The 11,349-nt window shown below is 54.7% G+C and overlaps 1 protein-coding gene across 3 annotated transcripts in view; it reads left to right on the forward strand.

Annotated features, from left to right (window-relative positions):
• The window catches only part of PSEN2 (presenilin 2), a 21,825-nt gene that overhangs the window by 9,401 nt on the left and 1,075 nt on the right, over positions 1 to 11,349 (forward strand). For all 3 annotated transcript variants that reach the window (XM_010852876.1, XM_010852877.1, XM_010852875.1), the window contains 7 exons: positions 258 to 399; positions 2,475 to 2,542; positions 3,237 to 3,457; positions 4,689 to 4,787; positions 5,523 to 5,606; positions 5,938 to 6,039; positions 9,893 to 10,011. In XM_010852876.1, the coding sequence (XP_010851178.1) occupies positions 258 to 399; positions 2,475 to 2,542; positions 3,237 to 3,457; positions 4,689 to 4,787; positions 5,523 to 5,606; positions 5,938 to 6,039; positions 9,893 to 10,011 (835 nt within the window). The remainder of the gene's footprint in view (positions 1 to 257; positions 400 to 2,474; positions 2,543 to 3,236; positions 3,458 to 4,688; positions 4,788 to 5,522; positions 5,607 to 5,937; positions 6,040 to 9,892; positions 10,012 to 11,349) is intronic.

The following is an 11,349-nucleotide window of genomic DNA, read 5'->3' on the forward strand; positions in this document are numbered from 1 at the left end:
GTTTTAGTTGGTGTGGGGGCCTGGGAAGCCGTGGTAAAGACCAGTCAGGCCCTCCCATGTGGCTGCATCAGCTCAGTTAGAAGCTGGAGTTAGGTGCCAGGGAGGCAGGACAGCTCGTGAGGATGGTGGGCAGCACTCACCAGGACAGCCAGAGTGCTGTGCTGAGGGCTGGGGGTGCCCAGGGCGCCTGCATCTCCCTGGGCTGGGGGGCACAAGCAGGCCGGGTGCAGAGCTCTAGCCCTTGTCTCCTTCCTCAGCATCTATACCCCGTTCTCCGAGGACACGCCCTCAGTGGGCCAGCGGCTCCTCAACTCCGTGCTCAACACCCTCATCATGATCAGCGTCATTGTCACCATGACGATCTTCCTGGTTGTGCTCTACAAGTACCGCTGCTACAAGGTGAGCCGGTCTGCCTCCTGCCTGCCTGCCAGGCCTCAGGGCCTCTCATGCAGCAACCCTGGCTTTCATGCCTCAGGGCCTCTCATGCAGCAGCCCTGGCTTTCATGCTTCAGGGCTTCTTACAAAGCAGCCCTGGCTTTCATGCCTCAGGGCCTCTTACGCTGCAGCCCTAGATTTTTTTTTTTTTTAAACAGAGTTCTTTTTTTCCTGTAAAATAGACCTCGGAGTTTTAGAGCAATACCTCATTTTATTGGGTTTCACAGATACTGTGTTTTGTTTTGTTTTGTTTTTACAAATTGAAGGTTTGTGGCAAATCTACATTGATCAAGTCTGTTGGTGCTGTTTTTGCAACAGCATTATCTTCTAATTAATGCTGTTTTTAACATTTTTTTAGATATAATGCTATTGCACACTTAATTGACCTCAGTTCAAGCATTAACTTTTGCATGAGGTGGGAGACCAAAAAATTTGTGACTCTTTTTCATGTGATACTCACTTTATTGTGATCTGAAACCAAACCCGAATATCCCTGAGGTTTGCCTGTACTTTCTCCCACCCGACTCCTGCCCCACCACAGGTTACCCGATACTCCTGTGCTTTCCACTTACACTTAATCCCACTTCACTGAGTTCCTCCATGCTGCGTTCATAGGGTCACTTCTCATATTCAGAAGTTAATTTTATTTTGCCTCTCCTTCTGAAGAAGTCAGATTTTCTATTTTAGGCTCCTTTCAACATATACTTCCCCTCCAAGCTTATTTTTATTTTCCCATTTGCCTTTCAGCTGGGGGTGTACAACTGCTATACCAAGGTCTTCCAGCTCCCAGAGACCTTTGGGTGGGCCCTGCTCTGCACAGCAGCTCTGGGGAGGAACAGGGGAGTTGAGTCCCACCTAGCCCAAATCGTTCACAGAGATCCATAAGCTTTTAGGCACGAGTTTCAGGCTTTTCTCCCGAGAAAGGCTTTGAAGCCATGAGGACTGAAAGGAAGTTGAACAAGACGTTACTGATTTTTAAACTGTTCACACACAGGCGTGTGCAGTACTGGATATTCAGGCTGCTGGCATCTGTGGAGCAGGTAGAGAGAGATGGAGAGCCTCAAATAGAGAGGGACTGGCTGGGGGTGAGCGTGGGGGTGAGCAGTGGGAGGGGCACGTCCAGGAGCTGGAGCTTCTTAGTAAATAGCTGCCTGTATAACCAGGGCAGAGTTTGTGATTGAGGCAGAGGTGGCCATGGATGGTGGGAAGTAGGGTGGAGGGCTTTTGTTTGGAGCAGAGATATTTATGAGGACAAGCCAGGCGTGGGGCCAGGGGAGAGCCAGCAGTGCCGTGGTGAGCAGGTGTCACATGACCACGCTAGGACCTGCTGGGAGGCTGCTGAGCCTCCATTCAGTCAGATTTACTCCACGACACGGACAAGAGGTGACGGTGGTCTGGGCAGGCTCAGGTGGGATAGGGAGGATCAGCACATACCGGCGTTGCCCCTTCTGCTTTGAACAGACAACCACGTGGCCGCTGCGGTCCCCAGTGGCCCGAGCTGGTGACTGACGGGTCTGTCCTCTGAGGAGGCAGGTTGCAGGGACCCCCCCCATCACCTTTGACCCTCCCTTATTTGGGCCAGGAGAGGAGGAGCCTTCCCTGACCACTGTGTCTAAAATAGAAGCGGTGGGTCTCTTGTCACTTTGCCCAGCCAGTTTTTTTTTCACAGCCTTTATCTCTTCCTGCTAGTGTGTGTCTATGTGTCTGTTGTCTCACTGCCCACACTTGGGGACATAGCACGTGGGAACAGAAACCCAGCCAGCTTTCTCTCTAGAGCTTGGAATGTGCCAAGCGTGTCCTTTCCAGGTGACCAAGTAGAGAGCTAGGTGTTTAGGCATGAAGGATTTCCAGCTCCTTTGTATGCTTGCTGGGTTACCTGGAGAGAATGCCTTGAATGTCTGTGCCCTCCTTACCTGTAAAACAGCCACCTTCCAGCATAGGCAGGAGGAGCCTAAGGAGGAAGGGTTTCTAGGCTTGGGAGTCAGTCCCGAGGACCAGGGGCCTGGGGGCCTGCCGTCACAATGCCTGTTTCCACCCAGTTCATCCACGGTTGGCTGATCATGTCCTCTCTGATGTTGCTCTTCCTCTTCACCTACATCTACCTCGGGTGAGTGGCCGCTGGGGGGCAGGAGGACCTTGGGTGAGTGGCTGCCGGCGGCAGCAGGTCCCCTGAGACCCCTTCCCTGTGGCCTGGGTGGGTCTGAAGGACCTGGGAGGGAAGGGCGCCCCTCGGGCTCCATGCTTGCCCCTTGTTGCTGCTCCAGGAGCCTGGCCTCCTTGACACTGGAGTGGAGCCCTTCATTGGGCCACACGTCTCCTTCTAGTTCCTGATTTAAAACAAAGACTCAGAGTCATCACAGAGAAGGCTGTGAACCCCAGCAGAGGCAGGGATCAGAAAGGCCTCAAAATTTACATTCCAATCTTTGGGCTGGGACTGGGTCCCTCCTAGTTTTGGGGGAAGGTGGTCTCTCTTGCCCTGTATTTAGGACATCAGCCTAACCCAGGGGCCCAAAAAGACTGGAGGCACAGGAGAAAACACTTTTCCAAAGATCTTTTCCTCGGGCAGAGGGTCGTCCAGCCCAAGGACAAGATGTTGGTGTACTCCCCACCTTGTTTCAGAAAGTATTTCAAGGGGTTGCCTGTAGGGCTCATGGAAATGGGGAAGGCGATGTTAATAAATGAGCCAGAGATTGGGAAAACCCAGGCTGGGACTTGGTGATTGAGGGTGTTGGACTGCCTGCCTCAGGGTCTGACATCTCCAGTGAGTGCCCCAGCCCCCGGGCTCCACTTTGGTCCCACAGGGAAGTGCTCAAGACCTACAATGTGGCCATGGACTACCCGACCCTGTTCCTGACCGTCTGGAACTTCGGGGCGGTGGGCATGGTGTGCATCCACTGGAAGGGCCCCCTAGTGCTGCAGCAGGCCTACCTCATCATGATCAGCGCGCTCATGGCCTTGGTGTTCATCAAGTACCTCCCGGAGTGGTCCGCCTGGGTCATTCTGGGCGCCATCTCCGTGTATGGTAGGTGGGCCGCCAGCCTGGTGGGAGGCTGTGGAGTGACATCCAGGGCTGAGTCCTGACTGCTAGACAGGCTTGGTGGGTGCTGAGACGTGCCCCCCACTTCCCTTCAACCCCCCAGGGAGGCCTGGATGGTCTCCCTTCTGAGAAGTTCACCTTCATAAAAACAAACCAGGTCCTATGGAATCATGACTGTTGACATGATTACTAATAACAGCAAATGTTTACTGAGCACTCGCACCCTTAAGCACTTTGTATGTCAGATGTCGTTTACTCTCAGAACAACCTTGAGATTGGGCACAGTACCAGTAAATAGTGAGTACCCCAGATGTGAGCTGCTCTTTAATTAGTATAATGTTGTCTTGGTATCCTTGGGGGACTGGTTCCAGTATCCCCTGAGGTACCAAAGTCCAAGGATGCTCAAATCTCTTACATAAAATGACATAGGATTTGCATATAACTTATGTACATCCTCCCAAATACTGTATGTTTTTTTAAGACTTTTTTTTTTGATGTGGACCATTTTTAGTCTTTATTGAATTTGTTACAGTGTTGTTTCTGTTTTATATTTTGACCTTTTTTGGCTGTGAGGCATGTGGGATCTTAGCTACCCTACTAGGGATCAAACCCACACCCCTGCATTGGAAGGCGAAGTCTTTACCACTGGGCCAGGGAAGTCCCCTCCCAAATAGTTTAAATTATCTCTAGATTACTTATATAGTACAACATAAGTGATATATAAATAGCTGTTAATGTAAATGACATTTACAATTGCCAGTGTGCAGCAAATACTGGTTTTGGGAACTTGCTGGAATTTTTTTCTGAAATTTTTGATCCACGGCTGGTTGAATCTATGGATACAGAACCCAGAGATCTGGAAAGCCGACTGTATTAGTGAGATTACCATCACCAGTACTGCTTCTTACATTCTTAGGATAAGGAATTTGGGGCTCAGAGAAATGGGACTTCAAGCCCACCCTCTGGGTCTCTGAGCCACACAACAGCAGTCCCTGTTTGCAGTTAGCCCGCTCAGACCCCACCATGGGCTCCAGCCAGTGCAGGCTCTAGGGATTGAGGCTGAAACCCAAGGGTGGGGTTGCTGAAACAACAGGGGGCCATGGTTGGAGAGCCTTGCCCTGAGGTTCCAGGATACACTCGCCTGGGCCTGGTGTTAGAGCGCTGGCTGGGAATAAACGTCTTTCTTAATGTGCCAGGGATGACTTTGCTTTCCCAGATCTTGTGGCTGTGCTGTGTCCCAAAGGGCCACTGAGGATGCTCGTGGAAACCGCGCAGGAGAGAAATGAGCCCATATTCCCTGCCCTCATATACTCATGTGAGTGACCCCCGTGCTTCCTTCAGACGTGGGAACCAGGGTTTGCATTGGCCTTGGCTTTCAGAGTTGATGGGGAGACAGTTAACCTTTTTCCTGACCAAAGGAAGGGAGGCAGCCTTGGTGATCCCAGAAGGGGTCTACCTTCCTGAGATGAAGGTGGGCTGCGTCCTGCTGTGGCTCAGGAAGAAGCTTGGACATTTAGAGCAGGAAGAGGGCTTCCAGGAGTGTGGCCCGCCCGCAGTTTCATCTCAGCCAGACTCATGCAGTGGGCATGGGCCGCGTTCCCATGAGCCCGAGGCCACCCACTCAGCTCTCCAGGCCCCTGGAAAGGGACTTTGGGGAGGGACTGTTCAGGGTAGGGGTCTGGGGAGGTGGGTGGCAGGATGCCTGCCTTTCCCTGGGCTTTCTCAACAACTGAAGCTCAGTCTCTAAAGAAGCACTCTCGGGGTTGCTGCTGGCCTCAGGGCCAGTGTGCAGGGATCTCTATTTATAAAAGCATCAGCAAGCATGCACTGATGGTGGGCACTTTGTGGTGGGCACTGTGCTGCGTGTTGGATGTGCAGTGGAGTCTGGACCCCCAGAGGCCCCATAACAGAGGCCATAAGCAAATACCCACAGGGACTGAGGGTCCCGTGCAGGCTTTCTGGGGACACAGACTGTCCCACTTGCCTCCCTCGCCCCGGGGGCAGCCATAGTTAGTAGTGTCTGAGGCTGGACCCTTTTCTCCTTCCCCAGCCGCCATGGTCTGGACCGTGGGCATGGCCAAGCTGGACCCTTCCTCTCAGGGAGCCCTTCAGCTCCCCTACGACCCGGAGATGGGTGAGTATCAGGGGACTGACAGCCTGTCATCATGGGGGGTGCTTTTCACTACACCCTGCTCAGCTGCCTGGCCCCTCTGAGAGGCACAAGGACAGGAAGGGCAGGGAAGACTGCCTCCGGGCACGCACACACTAGGGATTGGGTGCAGGTGGAGCTTCGCTCCTCTGCCTCAGCCCCGCTTCTCTCCCTTCCCATCCCTTGCTGTGTGGTCTGGAGAATCCTCTGTGTCGGGCTGGGCATGGTGCAGGGTGGGGCAGGGAAGCCCTGGGCTCAGAGAACCCTTTGACCCCCTCTTGTCTCTCTCCCTCCTCACATGACAACGGACACCCAGAAGAAGACTCCTATGACAGTTTTGGGGAGCCCTCGTACCCTGACGTCTTTGAGCCCCCGCTGCCTGGCTACCCGGGGGAGGAGCTGGAGGAAGAGGAGGAAAGTAAGGTGTCCAGATGGACGGTCTGCGGGGCCCGGGGTGGGGCTTCCTGAGGTTAGGGAGGAGCCCGTTTGACATCAGAGATGCTTTACAAAGTCAGAGAGAAGCCCGCCAAGGCGCAGTCCTATGGGCAGACCATGGGGACTTAACGCCCAGGCTACCTCGTGTGTGACAGATGTTGGCCGTATGCCCACTCTGCACTGGGGGGTGATCGTACGGGTGCTGCTCTGGGGGTGCTGCTATGTGGGCATGGGCACTAACCACTCTCTCGGGAGCTGGGAGGACCGCTCAGAAGAACATAGGGTGGTAGGGGCACTGACAAGGCCGTTGACCTGCTTGAAGGGGTCAGAGGAAGTCTCTTGAGGAAGTAACTTCTAAGCTGAGCTCCAGAGGCTGAGGACACAGAGGGGAACACACAGTGCAAAGGGGTTTGGTTTCCAGCCGAGGGTGCCTTGGGAGCAGTGACCCTGGGGCTGACTTAGAGGAAGTGGAAGCCGGATGCTGAGACCCAAGTGCAGAGATGGGGCTGGGAGACAGACAGGGGCTCCAGGGGCCTTCTGGATCAAGATGGGGGTTCTCGTCTGTGTCCTGTGAGCAGTGGGAGCCGTGGGATGGGGAGGGGTTTGAGCTGTGCGGGAGGAGGGAGACGACGGGGAGGGGCAGGGCTGTGGCTGGGACAGTGTGTGCTCGAGTAGCCGGAGGCCGTCCCAGTGCAGCTGTGGGGTCGCAGGCGTGGGTCCTGTGTTCTGGGGGTGAGCTGGGCTGCGCGGGCCGGCGCTACCAGCACTGCCCCACACTGGGGCTATGGAGCATAAGACGGGCAGAGTTGGGGTGCAGGCTTCCCCCAGGCAGAGCCCCGAGTGGCTGGGAGCAGAAGGAGCAGGTGTGGAAGACAATCTTGAAGACACGCCCAAAGACCTTCTGATAAATGGTTATGTTTCCAAGTGGATTAACATAACCAACCAGCACACATATATGGACCACTAGTGTGTGCCGGGAGGCACGTGGGAGCCAGGGAGATGCTGCTGGATTAACACAGCTGCTGCCCTTGAGAAGTTCCCCACGGAGCAGCCCAAGTCAGGGGAGGTTAGGTAAAAAGTACTCAGGACGGACGTCGGGAAGACAATTGGCTGGAGGCTGGACTGGAAGGACAAGTCGGCAGTCACCCAGCACACAGGCAGCTGGGCCGGAGATAGGCCTGGCGCTGAGCCCCCGCCCTAATCAGCACGGATCCCACGTGGGCACCATCCCCACACGACCACACCCACCTTTCACATGCCAGCCACAAGCTCTGGGGGTCTCCAGGCCACCCACACTTCTGACCGACTGGCTACAAATCTGGGGATTCTCACAACTCCATCAGGTTGGAAAATGTACTAGAATGACTCTCGGAACTCAGAAAAGTGCTATACATATCATTACAGCTTTATTGATATTATAAAGGATATAAATGAGGACCAGCCGGCCAAATGAAGAGCCACATAGGGTGAGGTCTGGGAAGGTGCCCTCTGCCCCTGGGACCCGGGAATCTCCCCCACCCCTGCACATGGATGTGTGTACCGAGTTCCAGTGTCCAGAGTTTTTACTGGGGTCTCATTACATAGGCATAATGGATTGAGTCCTTGTTCATGACACTGGACTTCATCTCCAGGCTGCCTCCTCTCCCCAGACTCAGCCTAGCCTGGAGTCCCAACCTCCTTATCACATGGTTGGTCTTTCTGGTGGGCTCCCGTCTATGGGGTCGCACAGAGTTGGACGCAACTGAAGCGACTTAGCAGCAGCAGCAACAGCAGCAGTGCCATCCTCTCACTTGCATAAATGATCCAAGGGGCTGCTGAACAACAAAGATACTCCCGTCCCTGGGGAAATTCCAAGGATTTGGTGTCCCTCCCAGAATGAAGGACAAAGGCTGGTTAGATTCTGTTCCACAACAGCATTGGCAAAGGCTCAGATGAGAGGGGAGGAAGCCATCTGGGAGCTCTGGGATGTTTAATGGCCAGAGAAGCTGGGGGCCAGACCTTCAAGGGTGAGCGGTACTCACGGGAGTTCAGACTTCATCCTGGAGGCTATGGGGAACCATTAGGGGTTTGTTGCAGGGAATTAAAGTGAGCAGAGCTGCATCCCAGACAGATCCCAGGTGGCCACAGGAGCACAGACTGCTGGAGGATTGGGTGAGGGAAGAGCCAGAAGGGCACGACTCGGGCACCACCACCGGCATGGGAGGCAGCAGGAGGACCCGGCTGGACAAGGGATGGACAGGGAGGCGGGGAGAGGGATGAGAGGAGGGGCCGGCAGGTGGCAGGCTCTGGAGGACCTCAGGTGGAGAAGCCAGAGACTCAGGAGGGGGAGTAGTGCTCAGGAAGGTCAGGGTTCCAGGCCCGAAGAGGAGTCACCAGGATGTACTTGTGAAATACGTGGGTCCCCACAAGGTACCCAGGAAGGGTGCAGGGTCAGAGTGGAGACCAGAGGGCCTGTGTGGGCGATGTTAAAGGGATGAAGGGAAGGTCGCTTGTGGAGAATCCTGGGGAGTAGACAGGGCAGGGTGCTGAGATAGACAGCATGGGGGGTGGTGGTCCACCGAGGCCTGGTGATGGCCTTGCCTGAGCACACTGATTGGTGGATGTGGGACTTGCTGCCTCAGGTCTCCGAAGTGCCTGCTAGGTGAGCACAGTTCCTTTGAGAAAGAACTGATTGAAAAGGGAGAGAGAAGGGAGGGGAGAGCAGGCAGAACAGGGAGGCAGGAGCCGGGGTGGTAGCAAGAGACCCGCAGGAGCAGTGGTCTCTGTAAGAGGGCAGAGCTTACAAGTTTGCCAAAGTGAGGAAGTTGGGAGTGGTGGGGCTGACGGAAGGGACAGACTAAGGAAGGAAGGGTAAGGTGCTTCTTGCTTGGAGCCCAGAGAGGAGAGGGGATTGGGTTCAGACGGGGCAGAGCATGTTTCCTTGATGCAGACCCGCTCAATTCCATTTGAGTCTGTTTCATAAGCATTTTTGTTGTCCATGATGAATGAAATTATCCTATAAGAAGGTGTACAGGGCAATTGTACTAAAGGAAACAAAACATTCTAGAAGCTCATTTCCTTTTCACTAATGGATACACTAGTTACAAGTTACGTTTATCTTCCCTGGTGGCTCAGTGGTAAAGAATCTGCCCACAATGTGGGAGAGTGGATTTGATCCCTGGGTCAGGAAGATCCCCTGGAGAAGGAAATAGCAACCCACTCCAGTACTCTTGCCTGGGAAATTTCCATGGACAGAGAAGCCTGGTAGGCTACAGTCCATGGGGCCGAAAGAATCGGACATGACTTAGCGGCTACACAATAACAACAGAGTTGATTTACAATATACATTTATCTCTTATACATTTACCTCTTATATATTAGTCTCTAGAGGACCTCGGTTATCATATATGTTCTTAAAAGCAAAGAAATTAAATTTCCTAAAAAGCATTTATAATTCATACTCACCGCTCAGTTGGTTAACTTCCCACCAGCCCTGGACAATGGATTATATTCACTCTTGTCTTTACTCAAACCAAGTACCAAGCACCAGTTTTGCATGAATTATCAGAAATGCTGGCTTTGCATAGCCCAGAATGCAAGTCAGCCAGACCACAGGTTTCCCCCTTTTCCCCACTGGCTGCTGTTTTTCTGAGACAGCTAATCCTTGTTCCAGAGTCCAGGTGAGGTGGGCTAGGCAGTGACACCACCCATCAGCCCTCTGAGGTCCCCAGGCCTCTGGGCCCTGGGTCCCCTGGGCTGAGCCACATGCCTGGGCTGTTCGGCTGGGGTCAGCCTTCTCTGCTGCTTCCTCCCAGGGCTTCTGAGACCTACGGGTTCCCTCTCTCTCCACCACACAGGGGGCGTGAAGCTCGGCCTCGGAGACTTCATCTTCTACAGTGTGCTGGTGGGCAAGGCGGCCGCCACGGGCAGCGGGGACTGGAACACCACACTGGCCTGCTTTGTGGCCATCCTCATTGTGAGTGGGCCCAGGGTGCTCCCCTCCCGCCCCTGGGCAGTGGGGGTCTTCATGGGGGGCCCAGGAACCCCAGGGAGTTTTCAGATGCTGCTCTCCCTCGGAAGGGCTGCGCAGGGTTGCCAGAAAGATCCTCAGGATGAGACCAAGGTTCACAGGAGGATCTGGTCGTCAGTAGGTGCAGGCATGGTGCAGGGAGGGTGACCCGGAGCTCTGGCGTTACTGAGTGTGCGTGCTGGGTGCCAAGGTCTTGGCTAACTCTGTACGTTTGTCTCACCGCACCTTGAGGTAGGGATAGTGACCTGAAATGTTTGGAAGATGGAGCAGGGCGAGGGCCTGGCCATGGGCACAAAGCTGCGAGGCCCGAGCTGTGATGTGAACTGAGGTCTCTGACTCCGGGGCTGTGTGTTTTCCCTCCACAGCACCCAGACATCATGCAGTTCTGAGTCCCCACGGGATCTCCTGGGGCTTGAGAGGGGGGCCCCTCACTCTGAACCCCAGCGGTGAAATTTGAAGGCCCGTATCGTCACTTAGGGGCTTCTCAGGTGGCGCTAGTGATAAAAGAACCCACCTGCCAATGTAGGAGACACAAGGGACGCAGGTTTGATCCCTGGGTCAGGAGGATCCCCTGGAGGAGGAAATGGCAATCCACTCCAGTATTCTTGCCTGGAGAATCCCACGGACAGAGGAGCTCAGCGGACTACAGTCCATAGGGTCACAAAGAGTCGGACACGACTGCAGAGACTCAGCACCCATAGTCACTTACCATGATCAGGTACACGTAATGGGGACGCATCTGTGATGACTGGTGGAGGCGGAGGCCCCGAACGGCCCACACTCAGTGCTCTGCCTGGTGAACCTGGGGCATCGCGTGGCAGGTTAGGACCAAGGCTCCAGTTCTTTGGACATTTCTATTTGCCCACAGTGTGTGTCAAGGACCAGGTAGGGGATGCCCAGGCTCCTCCACTTCCAGACTGTCTGCCCTGAAGCCCTGCTCTCCCTGGGGAGAGGACAGGCACTCTGGTTCCCTGTCCCCACCCTGGACCACTGCCTGCATTGGCTGGGGCAGGGACAGGATAGGCAACCACTGCGCCTGCTTACGGCGGGGGGGCCAGGGGGGGGTCACTCGGCATCTTGGTTCCCTTGGTGTCCGCTGAGAACAGTGCTGCCTTTCAGTCAGACCCGTCCAGTTTTCGCATAAATACATGTCCCCTGGGGGAAGGCATCATGCCATCAGGTCACACGGCCAGGGGAGGTGGTCCGGTAGCAGCGGCCCAGTTCATGAGGCCTGCTTGCTGGTTCATCCACTCGTGTGCAAGGCGTTAGTACTGGCTGAGAGCC

This window comes from Bison bison, unplaced genomic scaffold (genome assembly GCF_000754665.1).
Source record: "Bison bison bison isolate TAMUID 2011002044 unplaced genomic scaffold, Bison_UMD1.0 scf7180017864317, whole genome shotgun sequence".
In the NCBI taxonomy this organism is placed as follows: Eukaryota; Metazoa; Chordata; class Mammalia; order Artiodactyla; family Bovidae; genus Bison; species Bison bison.